The 15661-nt window shown below is 45.2% G+C and overlaps 2 protein-coding genes across 2 annotated transcripts in view; one reads left to right on the top strand and one right to left on the bottom strand.

The window, feature by feature from the left end:
• The window catches only part of MTHFSD (methenyltetrahydrofolate synthetase domain containing), a 17477-nt gene extending 5808 nt beyond the window's left edge, over nt 1-11669 (top strand). Inside the window, exon 6 of the mRNA XM_019471537.1 lies at nt 6984-11669. Coding sequence (XP_019327082.1) covers nt 6984-7499 — 516 coding nt within the window. The 3' untranslated portion in view covers nt 7500-11669. The remainder of the gene's footprint in view (nt 1-6983) is intronic.
• Nucleotides 11670-12360: 691 nt separating this feature from the next.
• FOXF1 (forkhead box F1) overlaps nt 12361-15661 on the bottom strand; it is a 12881-nt gene continuing 9580 nt past the window's right edge. The window contains 2 exon segments of the mRNA XM_009277327.1: nt 12361-12446; nt 15368-15453. Of these exon segments, the coding sequence (XP_009275602.1) occupies nt 12361-12446; nt 15368-15453 (172 nt within the window).

The following is a 15661-nucleotide window of genomic DNA, read 5'->3' as shown; positions in this document are numbered from 1 at the left end:
TTGCTAACGCTTTTTTCTTTTTTTTTTTTTTTTTTTCCTGTCTGATTCCCTTTAGCAGCAGCATTTCTCAAAGGTCTGGGGAACGCAGTCTCTTGCAGGGGCCGTTGAACTTCCGTGAAACTTTTGCCTCTCATGAGAAGTCAGTCAGTCCCAAGCGATGTATCAAATTCGATGTTACCTTTGCATTTCTTTGCTTTTCAGAGGAAAAAAAAAATCAAGATTGGTGTTACAATATACACCCCATAAACTAATGAAGTATTTGCCGCAGCTCCTTTGTGTTTGTGTCTAAAGCTTGAGGAGATGCTTAGTAGAGTTGTATCTAAAGCTTGTGCCACACTGACTTTAGCCAGTTTGCATGAGACAGTGAAACTTTTTTTTGTAGTAAATTCAACATTAGTGGTATTGTGTGAAAAATACAGCTCTTGCTGAATTTTCTACAGCTTTCACTGAGAATGGAGCACATCACACGACTGGGCATTTATCTGAATATTTGAATGTTGATTTAACACCTACAACTGCTTTTGGTTGTTCTTCAGAGCGTACGTTGATGAGATAAGCATGCTGGAGAATACTAGCCAGAGCAGGGATAATCATTACATTTTTGTTGTTTTGGGACAAGAACAAAGTGTCGCATCTACCTGATGAAGAAAGAAATTAGCATTATTCTTTCAGAGGGAGCTGAACGACTTGTGTATGTTTGGTTGTGGTGGTAACTGCATGATCAACTCTTGCACAGAGGGTCTTGGAGGTGGGAGGTCTAGTTAATCAACAGGGTGTTAAAAATGCAGGATTTGATACGGGTTATTTAAGTGTTTGTCCTTTGACTTTTCCCGGCTGCTTCGACATCCTTTTCTCATCCTTTTCTCTACATCCTTTTCTCCTTCAAATCCTGGCTTTACTGGTGCATTCCTGTTCCTCAGAGCAAGACTAAATGAACCAAGAGGTAGTGAGTAAATAAATAACCTACTTCTAAATATGGTGCTTTGTCAACAGAAAGTAGCTTAACTGTATTGTTAAGATGTGTGTTGTGTAAAATACATTGCAAAAAAGTTCATCCTTCAGGAACACGGGCTGGATCAAGCCAAGACAATGATTTAAGAGCTTAAATTAAAGGTGTTTGCAAACATGGGATTACAGCCAAGCATTGTTGTAAAGGATGTGCTTTCCTGAAGCTGTTAGGATAAATGGCCATTAATACATACACTCTGTTTTCAGCTCGAAAGAGGTAAGAAGGTACTTATGCAGCAAACAAAATGCATGTCTCCAGGCCAGATTTCTGTGCCCGAAGGGGTACTGCATTTTCCTGGAGTGTTTTTGTTTGTTGAGTGCTATGTAGGGAGGAAGTAGCGTGTCAGATATGGGGACGGGGTAAATAGGTGTTCCTCTGTGAGTAAACGATTCACTTCTTGGGGTAATTGGCATGACTTGCCCTCAGTTGCCTCCTGTCAGTTCTTCTCAGTGCAGAATTTCCAGCTGAGCTAGTTCTTCTGTCGAGGTAGTATGTTTTTCCAAACAGGAAGATGTGAATTACTTGCTGTGATTTTTGTCACAGAAATGCTGATTTAAAGACTTCCAAGGAAGTGTAAGAGCTACAATATTATTAATACCAAAGAAGCATTATCAATATCAGTGCGAGGCACTCTAGAAACACTTCTAAATACAAAGGCAGTACTGGAGTGTGTATATGGGTAAGTTTTCTGCATCTGAGTGCAGGGTTTTGAGAAATCAGTATGTGCTCTTGGAGAACAAGAGCTGCTAAGAGCTGAGCACTCTGGAAAACTTTATTTGGATGCCAGTGGAGAATTATTTGGCTTCATCTGTCTTGAAAATCTAACCCATTGTTTCTGGGAACTCTAAATTGATGAAACGACTTACTTTCTCATCTAGTATTTTGTATGGGTAGCTGTGATCTTTATCTGTGACACTATTATATTTGTCACAATTATGAAGTTATTTGTGCTGTGCTTATTTTAAATTGAAACTGTACAGACCAATTAAAATATTCAGGGTCATGAAGAGGGAAATGAGAGTAGTTGGTGGAAAAATCCCTAGATTCTAGCAAGCATTTCCTTCTGTTTCTTTAATCATTCTTTTGCTGAGAATTTTATGGAAGTCGGAAAAGATTTTTCCCAAAACGAAATGAACTGGGGGGAATCCCTGGGTCTAATGTTGGAAGAGTTTAGTATGCAGTGGCAGAGATGGAAACTATCTGACAACAAACAGCTTTTGATTCGGGTCTGTGATAGAATATTTGGAAAGTAAAATTATGTTGTTTTAAAGCTCAAAAAATTCACACCTCGAAGCTGGCAAAACCTTCAGTTTTTGGATGGCAACACAGTGTTGCCATCAGAAGAAAATTGCTGTCAGTTTAGCCAAGGTTTGTTTTGTTTTGTTTTTTGGAGGGATAGCGTGAGCAGGGCATGCTTCCACACATGGTTAAACATCTCAACACCTTTGCAAATCTGACCCTTGCTGCAGAGTCCATGGAATCGGTTCTTGCTGATGGATTCCAAATGTGGGTTGCATAAGTTTCTCCTGAGGGACACTAGCAGACTTCATGGGCTGCCAGCTCCCAGAAATATGCCCTCGGATTGCGTGCACATATTTGGACATTTTGTGCAAATGAATGATAAAATGTTCGACTGTGCTGGCCCGTCCTAGCTGTCTTGGCTTTGTCTGTGCTTTAAACCCCTGTGAGCTCAGTGCTCCTTGAAACAAGCAACTGATCAGGGAGACAACACGAGAAGTGGGCTCTGTCCTGGAGGCTTTTATGAGGAGTCTAGGGTCAGACACCCCTCAGGGTGGGCAAAGATGAATCTTTCCAACACCTTCTGCCTAACAGCCTCAATACTTGGAAGGGCTGGTAGATCTGCTGTACTAAAGATCGTTTGGTCTTGTTCACAGCCTTCCACGGCAGGGCAGCAGCATCATCTGTCTCCATCTTGAGCCACGTGTTCTTCTATCGGTTGGTGTGTGCAGATGGGTGGCTGTGTGAGGCAGAATTAAATAGCAGACCTAGCACGCTCTCCAATCTATAGCTGTCCTTCCCTCATCTGCCGTACATCAGAACTGCACCGCTTCTGCTGCCAGGGAAATCAAAGTGGTGTTTGGCTTGGCCTGCACTGTATCAGGGGTCAGCATTACTCATTCTGTCAGAGGACAAACACATCTTTCATTTTCCTCAGCAAAATATTGAAAGTGGCTACGTTCACTGCTCTGGAATAACAGAGGTTGAAGAGAGCCCTGATATTCCAGCAGAGACGTTGCAGAAGTCCATCTGCCACTACGTTGTTTTGGGACCAAACCAGGTGTCGTAAGAGTGGCTGCTCAGGGTTAAGTGCTGGGAGATTTGTACTGGCAGTCAGCATCCGAGACTCTGTTTTGTTCAGGTTTCTGTCAGAAAGGGACCACGTTTCCCTTCTCAGCTCCTTTTCCCATAGCCTGGTAATTGTGTGCCAGAAGAATTCATCTACCCTACTGTCCTCTTTCCCCAAGGCTCTCCCAGCTATGGCAGGGAGTAGGCAGGGTTGTTAAATGACTGATTGCCTTTGGTGGAGTTATTTTTAACCTGAATTGCTTCAGTTACTGAGTTTATAGCACAGACCCACGAGCACTTCTGTTGGCCAACCCCAGAGGGCTGAAGTATGGCACTGGCCTGGGAATTGGTGGTCAAGGGATAACAGGAAACTTCTTCAGCTGGCTTCGCTGCCAAAGCCAATCATTTAGCTAAATCCCAACGCTCAATACAAAGTTTACAAACATCAATAAATGGTTTGGCCTTGACTTTATAGGAATGGGGGGAGCAAGGGAAGAAGCTTCCACCAAGTGGGTTTGCCCAGGTCCGCATAACTGGATCAACCAGACTGGGGGTGGAACCCAAGTCCCCTGCATCCTGGCTTAGCCTAAAGCAGTAGGCAAGGCTAGGGAGGAGTGACCAGCCGGCACAGGACCAAGAAACGTGCAGCGTGTTTGAAAGAGAGGAGGAATATCTTTGGCCTCTCTCCACGTGGAAATAAATCATTGCAATCCTCCACAGCTCACAAGACAAAAGAAACTTTTTGCATGATCGTAATTAGCAACACATTGTACTACCACAGAGTTCTTTTGTTTGCTATTTTGCAACAGAGCAGAGCAAGCTTTTTCCTCTCCTCTGCCACCCACTGCCCCCTTTGCCCTTTTGGCTCTTACCCCCTGCACCCCAAAAAAAGTAGTGAATTGGTTTGTTGAATTGAAACTCTGAAATCCCAAACTGAGTTTCTGCCTTTCCTTGACATAAAAGTGGGGAAAAATAGGGAAGGATTTGAAAGCTTTGGCCCAGCTGAAAGATTCTCCTAGACCCCAGGGAAAACAGCCCCTAAGGTAAATCCTCTGTCTCTCTTTTGTGGCAGAAGGATGTCAGTTGACAGTGTCAGAACTTCTCTAATGTAGGTTTTTTACAGAATGTTTTCTATTACAAACAAATCTGAGTGCCAAATCAACTGCCTTTGTTGCTTCGGTACTGTTCTCTCTACAGAGGGCTGAATTTAAGGTAATGATGGGTTTACCTCGTGGGGTGGTGTTTGATGAGCAGAGCTTCAGCTTTTATAGAAAACTAGTTCATAGCCCTTACGGAGACGTATATGCTGTTGTAACTACATCTTCCTGAGTTTGCAGGGAGCCTGAAACGGTAGCTCAAAGAGCTCCAGTCAGATGCCAAGAACTACTGGCCGCTCTAGTGAGAGGAGAAGCCATGCTGAAGCCTGGCCAGTTGAAGTCTCTTGGAGAGTATGCTGGCCCTTGGATTTTCTAACTCCTCTCCTTGGTTTGTCCTTGAAAGACTGGGAGTTCCAGAGATGATCTTCTCAGTCCCCATCTCTCTGATTCCCTTAATCTACAAAGTGGTGAGGGTTTGCCCTTGGTAGCATTGATCTTTCTAACTAAACACCCAGTCCAGGCCTTGGGAACTGAGTTTAATTTCAGGGTGAAAGGAACTGTACGTACACTTGGTAATAGATCAAGGTTGTGCTTTGGGCTCAGGAGTGATTAGTTGCATGAGAATAGAAAAATGTTTTTCCTGTTTGGTTTAATTAGCATAGAGCTTACATTTCACATAGAAATTTGACAGAGGACAACAAATGTTCCTAATTGTTGGCCAGTAAAAACAAAGTAAGATGGCTTCAGCCATTGGTTTGATGTTGTATCGCCCAGGGAAGGGAGTTTGCTGTCAAACACAGCAGTCTTGGCTGAGAAAAACAAATCAGTCCAAGAATCCACAGAGCAATAACTCTTCAAAATCTGAAAATGGCATGTACCTTTCAGAGTGCGGAGCCTCCCAGAGCCCCAGAGGAAGTCCTTGCCTCTCTGTACTGGCTGCCAGATCAGGCCAGATTTGTTCAGAAATTGTTCTCAGTCATAAAGTTTGCTTGTTTAAAGGGCCTGATCCCAAACGCCTTGACTCTGGGTCTGCAGTGTGGCAGAATGGAGGTGGCCTCTGCCCATACTGGTTAGTCCTATTCTGCTGTTTGATATTATATTAACAAGATACAGCTAGGACAGGCTTTATGGAAATTATATTTTTATTTTGTTTCAACCTGAAAAAACTTGCTTGTTTGCTCCTTGGAAGAGGAGCCTTGGGAATGTTTTAAGAGACTTCTGTTGACTGGCTTTCCTGTTACCTAAACCTAACGTTGCCCCCACCCTATCTTTAATTTTACTCGAGTCATTTCAGAGCTGGGCTACTCTCCCTCGAGATGTGTGAAGTTTAGACTTTGTGTGGTGCAGCCAGATCCAAACTCACTCTGACTGTAATTGTAGAACCAGGAATTCAGGGGCTCCGAGATGAGAGAGATCTGCAGGCATATTCTAGCCAGGATATGCTGGTGCTAGTCCAGTAGAGCCTGCTGAGAAGTAATGGCTCATAAGCTTGGGTGCAGTACCCTGCTAGAGTGGCTTGCTCACACTGTGTGGGCTACTAGCTTGGGTCTCTGCTAGCTAAGGCCTCGCTTCCTTAGGCTCTGTTTTGCTCCCTAAATTTAAGAATTGGATCTCGTGTTGATGGATGTTCTGCTTGTCCAGCAGCCAAGTACGAATTACTCCTCCTTCCAACTGCAGCCTGCAAGCCAAGAGCTAGACCACATTAGCTAGGGAACCACTGTGTTTCCTGCCAGTCACTGAGTGCAGCCTGGGGCATCTCATGCCTGAGATGGATAGGGTTCAGCTGTCGAGAGGAAGAGCCCTTCCAGAAAAGCTGCTTATGAACTGGGGATGGATGGAGGGATAGAGGGTTCACAGTTTTGAAATATAGTGTCCGGGCGCTCTTCTGTTCTGTGATCCAGCCCAGCGGACTGGTGTGGGATCTGATGAGTAGCTGGGGGTGATGTGTGAGGTCAAATGACAAGAGGGAGGCTGTGGCGATGTGCCACAACCAGAGAACGTGCCTCCAGCGGGGCCCACACTCATAGGAGCCCCGCTACAAGGCACGCTCCCCAGCCGCAAACTTAACACCATCGTCCCTCCCCATTGTATGACCCAGCCTACGGGATATCCTGTTTTGGGGGGAAAAGAGTGTAAGGAGGTCTGCAGAATGAAAGTGCCTGATGGTCTGATGAATTGTAGGCATGTAAGATTCTGCCAGAGCAGGAGCACAGGCCCTCGGTCAAAGCAAATATTAAGGGATAACAATGAGAATGCGAATCTGAAAGCACCCTGATAAATAAATGTCAAAATCGAATAGTTCTGAGTTTGGTTTTGATTTTCCTGCTGGATCTACATTGTGCTGCTTGCCTAAAGAGTAACTAATGTTTATTTTTGTCCTGCAGTGTGTATTTAGGAGCAACTTCAGAATCGGGCCAGCAATTAATAACATTTTGAATGCTCTGGCACTCTGAATGGTAGCAATATAATAAGGTTCCTCTCTTTTTATGGCACAAATGGGTCCTGATGGTCTTCTCCTTTTTCTGGAAGGAGAGAAGTCTCATAATTGTATCTGTCTTCCTCCTTTTTAGGTCAGCTATGAGATGCTGGAAAAAATCCCCATCCTAAAGAGCCTTCGATACAGAGAGAAGCAGACTGGCAAGGAAGTTGCCCTCCAAGATGAACATTCGGACTTGGCAAATGCCAACACACCAGCAGTGTTAAATGAGAAGGCGAAGGCTGAAAATACAAGACCGCAGGCTGCAATGGGCTCGGCTCAAATAGGACAACATTATGTTGAAAGTGATTCTTTAAGTCCCAGATTAGAGGGATCTGGCACGATTACTACTGTGTATGTGGGGAACATACCTCCCAGCGTAAGAGTGAGCGAGCTGAAATGTGCTTTAAGGGAATTCCGTGCAACTCCTTTACGACTGAATTGGCAAGGAGCGCAGCACAGGGCTTTTCTCGATTACAAGGATAAAGCAACCGCAGAGAGTGCTGTATCCTCTTTGAAAGGCTTGAGCCTCGGGGGTAATACTTTGCGAGTTGAGCTGGCCAAGAATCAGAGAAACAAAGGGCAAGTAGAAATCAATAGTCAGAAATGAATATGAATAGAGGAAAAAAAAAATAGGCATGTTTTCATTGTTTTGTGAGAAGCCAACCTAAGTTTTCAAGGATATTAGTATCTCCTTTGATTTCTGCAGGCTAAACGACAAAGTGCGAAGCCAACTTTCCAAACAAATGAGGCATACATCTCCCAGCTGACTTGCCTGCCTCATTCCTGCAGTTGTACATGCAAAGTGTATTTGTCAAGACAGATGACAGAGGGGCCGTTTCTCTAAACAGTTATCCACAAGGTACCCACACTCTGTGTATTTGTTTTTTGTTGCCCAGGGGTTGATTTGCTGTTTGGTGTGTATGTTTGTTAGGCCTGGATCAAAAACCTGTCCCTTGGTAGCTGTCTGCAGCCACATGTAGCGAGGTGGTTATGTTCTGTCATCTAAAGGTTGTACCTGCAAATTTGTACTTGTGAGCTTAAAAGCCAGCTGCAGAAAATCTGTCTTAAGGGTTACAGTTCTGTTTACTAAAAAATGGGTTTTGCCTGTTGGGAGTTTTCAGCATATTTTTCATAAAAATGGCTGGGGGGTGAGAGATTGCCCTTTTTGTGCTCTTGAAGAACGGCTGTGGAAACACTGGCTCAGCCACTGAGTTGTGGTTACAGCTATTAACATCAGGTGGAAGAGATGGTAGCCCCTTTCTCAGCTTTGTTTCATTAATTCAGCCCTTTGTAAACCTTACATTTCTTATTTCAGTCTGGCAGAGGAAAGTGAAGATCAGTTTTCTCCTCTGCTTTTCCCCAAAACACTTCAGGTGCCTTTTTCATGGATGCAGATAATTATAAAATAGACCCTTTTCCTGATTGTCTTGTCTCTTACAATTTGGTGTGATTCCATTGCCTCCGTGAAATTACATTAATATTAATCACGGTAGTGGAAATGAAAAGCAGACAGACTACGGTCAAAACTTGTGGGTGCCTAGTCTGGTATGGAGTTGTTTGAAAAGTTGCTGGAGATAGCAACAAAGCCTGTTCCTGCTGTGCCTTCGTCACCACCGGCGTGGTCTTCCTGCACCCACAACATCAGGCGGTGATGTGGGTTAGACAGCAGCACTGGCAACGTTTCGTTGTGAAAGTGCTATCAAGTACTAGCTTGAACAGTAAGATTTGCACATACGTGAACATTCACTTAGGGTGTAAAGGAGAATGATGGTTTATTTGGTATGGCTTTTATTACTTTTTTCCTTTGGTTTCCTATTCCTGAAAAACAAGTTGAATTTTGGCTGAACCATCCTTTCTAAACAGAAGCACTTTTGCCATTAATGCTGGGCACATAGTCAAAGTAAGCATCTAAATGGATATTTTTTTAAGTATGAGTTGGAAACTTTTTTTAGCCAGAGGGTACTGTTAAGTATATTTTAAGCACCTTATTATGCCTCAAGGGTCAGACATTTCATACGGTATTAAATAAAAAGTTCTCATCGTTATCATGTATTCTGTACAGAGGGGCTCAAGGCAAGCATTGCTTCAACTTCTTGTAAGGTCAACAAAGGAAAGGTTTCTGAAAAAAAATAGTGCTGTGCTCTAAAATGCTCTCTTTTTCTCCGGCTCAAAATTATTTTCCGTATCACTCAGTGTGTATTAAAACACAAGCACTGCGGAGTCCTCTGCGTCTTGGTTCGGTAGTTGTGCACTTCAAGGGGAAGAGTCAGGGGTTATGTTACTACTTAAACATGCTCGTTACATCGTGAGCTTAGAGAGCAGAGGAAAGAAAAGCAAAAAAAATAATTATACATCACTGTCTTCCCCTTCCAAATGATGGCAAATTAAGTAACGTGATCATTTGATCTTCTTTTTGACTCTTGCAATACTGCTTGCTTTGGTGAAGATGCCCAGGTGACCTTAGCAGTTAAAAAGCGGTTATTCTGCTAATGAAAACTTGCAGCATCTCAAACTTGCCCTGTTGCGTTACAGATTGAACCAGCCTTCTCTGGTCAAATCTGTGGGAATTTCATCCTCTACCTTACTTCCTTTCTTAACATCTGTTAAGTTTCAGTGCAGATACGTTTACATGTTACGTGATAGGTAAATGTGTTGCGTTTGCTTGCTTTGCTCTCAACGCTGCGCGCAGTCAGCGGCCAGTTTTGTTTGGACAAACATGTCTGGATGGTTTTCTGTTTGCAGTTGTGGTTCTGCGGGTAACCCGTGGGGTGAGCTGTGCTAGGTCTGTATCCAGGTGGGCAGATCTCTGCAGTTCTCTTCTAGCCTCTCACTTTTCTCTGTCCTGTATTGCGAGGCCGCATTTCGCAGTACTACCTTGTTACTTTCCCAGTAGGCAATTAACAGTCCAAACCACACTATGGAGAAGACATTAACTAGACGGAGGTATGTAACTGTAGTTAGGCTCAGAGAAGAAAAATAATTACTATAAGCTTAAGCTAATGGACCATTCATTAGCGTCTTGAATGGACCGAAATAATGATGTTGATGCTATGATAATTGTTTTTCCAACTTAAGCAGTCATTTTTGATCCAGGTTATTAATAAACGGCAAGGTCTTTTGGGCCTTGCCATCTTAAAGTCATTAAAGTGTGTTTTTAATTCAAGGTAGCAGCTGCTCCAGGTCAGAGTTTGGCAGCCTGTTGCAAACCCATCTGCACCAGCAGCTTCAGCAAATCAGTAGCAACTGAAGTGCAGGCACAAGTTCATTTCTGTCATCTCTGCTTCAAGAGCAGCAACCTGCAGGGAAGGAATTAGTACAGGCAGCTGTTGAAAATAGAGCCTGAAGCTGCAGAAGGCTCACCAGGGTTCAGAGCTTCTGCAGAGGTTTCGTAGTAAGGGCTTGCATGGAGGCAAAACAGCAGTCCTCAGAAATCACCTTTGGGTTGCTATAGGATTCCCGCAGGAAAAACAAGAACTCTATTAACATTTTGGGGAAGAAAAAAAAAAAAGCAGCATGACTTGCAGCAAAACTGTTCTATAAGCTTACCTGTGAGGAGGAGGGCGCAGCTCATGCTTTCCGAAATGCGTCACGTACCAACACAGCAGGAGTTTGAGCCTGTGCGCTCTGAAGTCGATGCAATTTCTGTCTTGGACAGCAAGGGAAGGAGTGATGAGGATGGGGCCCTTACTGCTGCTTGGGAAGTTGCTCATCTTTAGCTAAAAGACATTTCAATGCAAGATGCTAAATTGCTATTTAATAAAATAATTGAAGACTGCCCAAGGCCCTCGCCTACGTGGCTTTCTGGTGTCTTTAGCTGTGTGATGTGGATTTTTTCTTGTGGGCTGACCAAGTTCCTACTTGAGGACACAGCAGTTTTTGAAGAAAAAGTGAATGGGGCAGTCTGCATCTCTTAGATCTATTGTTTCAGGCTCTCTGCATGTTCAGGAAGACATCAGTTATACATGAGTCACTTCTAACTTTTCTCTAAATCCACGAAACTCTGAAATGCAATACATTTTAGCGAATCCTTGGACTCTGATCTCATAATGAAACTCGAGGAACTGAAGCCTGTTTGTGTTTTACTTTGGCCCAGAGCAAGACTATGCAAGACATTTTACCGACAATCAAACCATAAAGTCCATGCCCTGAAGAATTTACAGTCTGAATTAACAGGCTTTAAAGATGAGAACCTTTACTCAAGCAATAATTCTTCATTTTGTACCTGTTGTAGTTGAGGCCCTGCTGTTAGCACGGAGGTTGAACTGGGCTACGTCTACGCAGATATGCCTCAGGTGGATCCTGGCCCTTACAGCCCCTCTTTCTTGCTGTGACTGAAGCACCAGTCTAGGATTTCAGAGGCCTCAATGCTTCAAGCCAGTTTCTCTGGAATGGCCTTTCTGTGACCGCTCGTGCCTGGAGCGATGGGGAGAAGGTATCTTTAAGCACTTAACCCCCAGACTCTTTCTGTAAGGACAGTGAGACGTCCTTGCTTCTTAAGACTCTCATGATAAAAACATCCACGATGACAAAGAAGTGCCTGGACGCTGCAGAAAGGTCTGAAACGCTGGTGATAGATGGGTAGCCTGCTTTTAATAGGAAATGAAGTGATCCCTAACACGGACTTGATTTCAGTTCACTTGCAGCAGCAGAGGAGCCTGCGTCTCACTGCTGTGTGATGAGAAGAAAAGTTCAGCAGTACAATGGGAAATACTTTACTGAGCCAACTTTGTTCAGAAGTAATTAAAAATGAGGTCTTTCTATTCTCTGCGCAGCCTGATGTCCTCGCTTGTCATGTGGTTCAGTGCATTCTTTCCAGCTCCTTTCATGGCACAAACAAGTTAGGATGTTGTTATTGCACGCCCCTCTTTTTGAGGGTTCGATGGGGAAAGATGCTGAACAGCTCCGGAGGCTGGTCGGTGTGAGCAAACCCAGCTCCGCTCTCGTGGCGGCTGGGGGGGTGTGGGATCCAGCAGCGACCACCCTAGGTGTTAACATCACGGACATGAGCTCCGCTCCTCTTCCTATCCTCGCTTGCGGGAGAGATGCGAAGGGAAAACGGTATCGGATGAATGGAGCCTCTACCAGATCCACTAGGCTCGAGAACATGGTCACTTTGGAGGGGGTTTTCTTTTGTTGAATGATATTAGTCACAGCGTGGTGTGTGGCACAGAGCAGTGAGGCAACGCTGTAATCTGCTAACAATAAAAGCGAGGTGGCTAACTGCCACTCAGTGCTGAAAACTATACAATCATTAGGGTTTTCCTTCAGACAGCTATGTCCATGCATTTCCTGGAACAAGGACAAGGCCACACAGCTTCAATCCACCGAAGACAACAGCGAGTAAACAAGCCGTGTTGCTGTGTAGTCTTCTCTGAGTGACAAGAGTCAGAGATCATTTGTTTCCATGGAGAGAAAAAGGAGGAAAAAAAAGAAAAATCTCGCCATCAGGGTGGGAAAAGAGTAAAGCCCTAGCCTGGGTCCCACAGCCAGATCCCCATCCAGCCCTCCAGCATCTTCATGCGCACCAGTCCCTGGTCCCCTCCCAGAAAGCAGTCTTTAAGGACAGAGGCTTTAGCCCATTATCTTTGGAGACCAATAAAATATCTTGGAAAAGGGATGGTTAAATACATGTCTTTTTATATATATATTTCATCGTCTTCTACTGCTCCGAAGGGAGAAAGAAATGGTTTTTAGGGGAATGTTTCCATTGAAAAATCTAGCACTGGGGCTGCGTTTTTTCTCCGCAACTGCAGCAAGGGGTGAGGAGGGGGAGGAAAAGCGTGTGCTGGGATTTCTCTCATTCCGGTTCCTCAGAAGGAACAGCTCCATGCAGCAGTTCTGGCTCTGGAGGAAACATCTGTGGCTGTGGCCATGTTACTCAGGCAAACATACCCCTCTGTGAGGTAGGCTGTTGTGTACGAATGCTTTTATTTCCTCGTTGCCATCTATTAAAGATTATCTCCCTACAAGAAAAGTGCACCATTTCCCATGTTTTCATGTGTAATGTCCGTGATGTCTGCTATAAACATCATGAAACGTTTCCCGGCCCCTACACTGACATAGGTATAAGAGTCACTGCTTTTCATCTTTCAAAGCACTGCAGAAATGTTTAGGGTCGTGTATCCTGCCATTGTTCTGGGCTGGGCATCCCACTGAAGTCACTGGGAGAAATGAGTTCAGGATACGGACCTATCTAGTCAATCTTTACGGTGGCCCCAGTAACATCCACATTCTACAGATGGGAAAATGAGGAAGGCAGAGATGGCTCCTGATAGACTACATCCACCTGGTAATTCCTACCACTTTGGAAAACAACTGCAGAGAACAGACTAGAAACTCATCAAAAGCTCTCAAGAAAGAAACAAAACCCAGACCCCATAGCGTGGTAGCTGTTGGACTTTTCCATGTGACGGGTACCTGATGTCCCAGAAGGGCATCTTGTTGCTTCCCAACGGAGAGCTGCAGCATCGTGGTCGCTCTGCCTCCACGCGCCGGCCGGAGCCGCCGGCCAGCCCTGCTGTGGCTGGGAAGCATACGATCCTGCGGGTCCTCCGGCTCCGCTTGAGCCGTCCCGTCAAGGCACCCCACACAAGCCTCTCTCCAGTCCAGGGACAAACCGCAGCTCTCCTGCCTTGTGAGACAAGACATGAGATAGGAACTGAGATACTTCTCCCAAAACGTGCCTCCTCCAGAGGTCTAGCAGGTCCACCCATCCCATGCAGGAACACAGGGACCAGGGCGATTTTCTTTCTTTAAGGAACAAGGCAAACACACAGGACTGTTAGACGGGAGGAAAAAAAAGGGCAGGGAAAGAAGGGAAACATTCATGAAATGCTGCAAAAGCTTCTACATTTCTAGGCGTTAGTGTATCCATTGCTGCCACTCCTTAGTATTTTTGAGTGAATAATTGTTCAGACAAGAGTAATACTTACATTTTTCCAGAGGGATATCGTGTTTTCAGAGTGTTTCCAGGCACCCGCACTGCTCAGACTCCGAAGCGTGGCGTTTCCATCTCTCTGAAGGAGGCGATTACTCGGGTAGCCGGTCTGCAGCGGCTTTTCTTTACCACCGCAGAGGAACACAATTGCTGTAGCAAGTTCTGCTCCAAGTGAACTCCTGGTACTGTAAGTCCCTGCAAAACTTTCCAGGCCCTGTCATCTTGCTTTCCCAGGTGTGTTTGCTTATTTTTTCAGTAATTAGCCTGAAGCTGAGCTGAGCCGCAGAACTGCACTTTCTGTACCGTTCTGGGTCTTTCAACTCCTGCTGCTTTAAATAAAGAAACGCCTATGTTCAGGCCCGTGTATTTACACCAGTGTAAGTAAAGTGGCACAGCCAGTGGCCCCGTGTCTCTTTCCATAATTAAGCAGAGATGGTTTGATCTCTAGGATTGTCATTTTTCTCTCTGATGCTTGCACCAGGGGCCTGCAGGCTTCTTGGAATCGCTCAGAGGACCTGCGAGAAGTGTCCAAGAGGAGGAGGTTCACATTCACTACGCAGCGACCCACCTCAGTGAATTTTTCTGAAGGATCTGCGTCTCCCTTGCAAATGTTGAGCTCATTTTAAGATTGGGTTTAAAACGTTGATCAGAAGTTTGATGGATCAGAGCAACCTGTGGTAATGGGAATTGGTCTCAGAGAGCTTTTTATAAGTCTGTGCAAAGAGACAGATCTCCAACCCAGAAGCTCAACAACAATAAGGTTTATTCCTTCTGTTGTCTTTCCTTGATAATACTCTGATTTTAGTTTCTTACTGGGCAAGATGAACACTGGCAATGAAAGTTACTTAAAAAAACAGCTGAGCTGCATGCCTTTCCTCACTTGTTGAGCCAATCTGATAATTGTTTCTATGAATAGCATCAGCTCACGACTGCAGGGCTGCTGCTAGCGCTCAGGGCATCTCCTGCTCCTCAGGGGGTCTCCTTTAGCCAAACACACGCTCACCTGCATCAGGTATTTTGTTCCTGAGGATGACTCCCACTGGCAAAGATTCCTTGGCAGGGATGTGCAACTGCAAAGCCCAGGGGAGCACCCCCAGCATTGTCTTTTCCTGCAGAGACTGGTGTCAGGCAGCAGTTATGCTTGTAAATATGCACGGAAAGGGAACAAATGTTCAGGTGCGGTCTTCCGAAAGCATTTCAGTGACATAGAAATCAAAGTCCCCTTTTCAAATGACAGGAACCGTGGCTCGGATCTCCTGAGGTACATAGCTCCCAAACTTCTTGGTTTTGAGGGAGAAATCGGGCACCCAATTATTCTGGTGGATCTGAGCCTTTACCTGCTAAGGAGTTGGTACCAAACTCAGAACCTGGCCTTCCAAATACCCGTTTAGGATTCAAGGCGTCTGTTCCCACCAGCCAAGTCTCCAAGGTACCCGATTTTCTGCTAGTCTGGGTAACCAACCCCATCTGAGAGCACCGCGCGCTGGGTGTCTGTATTCACGGGCTGCGTTATGCTATCCCATGCCAAGTGTTCCCACCTGGGCGCGGAACAGGCCCGATCCAGGAGCGTCCCACAAACGCGTTTCGCCCGGCGTGTTCGATCACCGATTTTGCCATGCTGAATCTGAAGACGGGATAAAGGGATGTTCACCTTCAGAGCGCCGGATGCCAGAAGGGGAGAAGAAAAATAAATAAAACACAAGGAAGCAAACCTTTAACACCCACCCCGTGGAGAAAAGGTCAGAAACCCTCCGGCCCGGCCCGGTTTTAAGGCCAATTTGGGGAAAATCGCGGCTGGGCGGGGAGCAGGGGCGAGGCGCGGGTGGTGCCGG

Source organism: Aptenodytes forsteri, unplaced genomic scaffold (assembly GCF_000699145.1).
Source record: "Aptenodytes forsteri isolate BGI_AS27 unplaced genomic scaffold, ASM69914v1 Scaffold50, whole genome shotgun sequence".
Taxonomy (NCBI): Eukaryota; Metazoa; Chordata; class Aves; order Sphenisciformes; family Spheniscidae; genus Aptenodytes; species Aptenodytes forsteri.
This window is presented reverse-complemented; position numbering and strand designations above follow the sequence as displayed.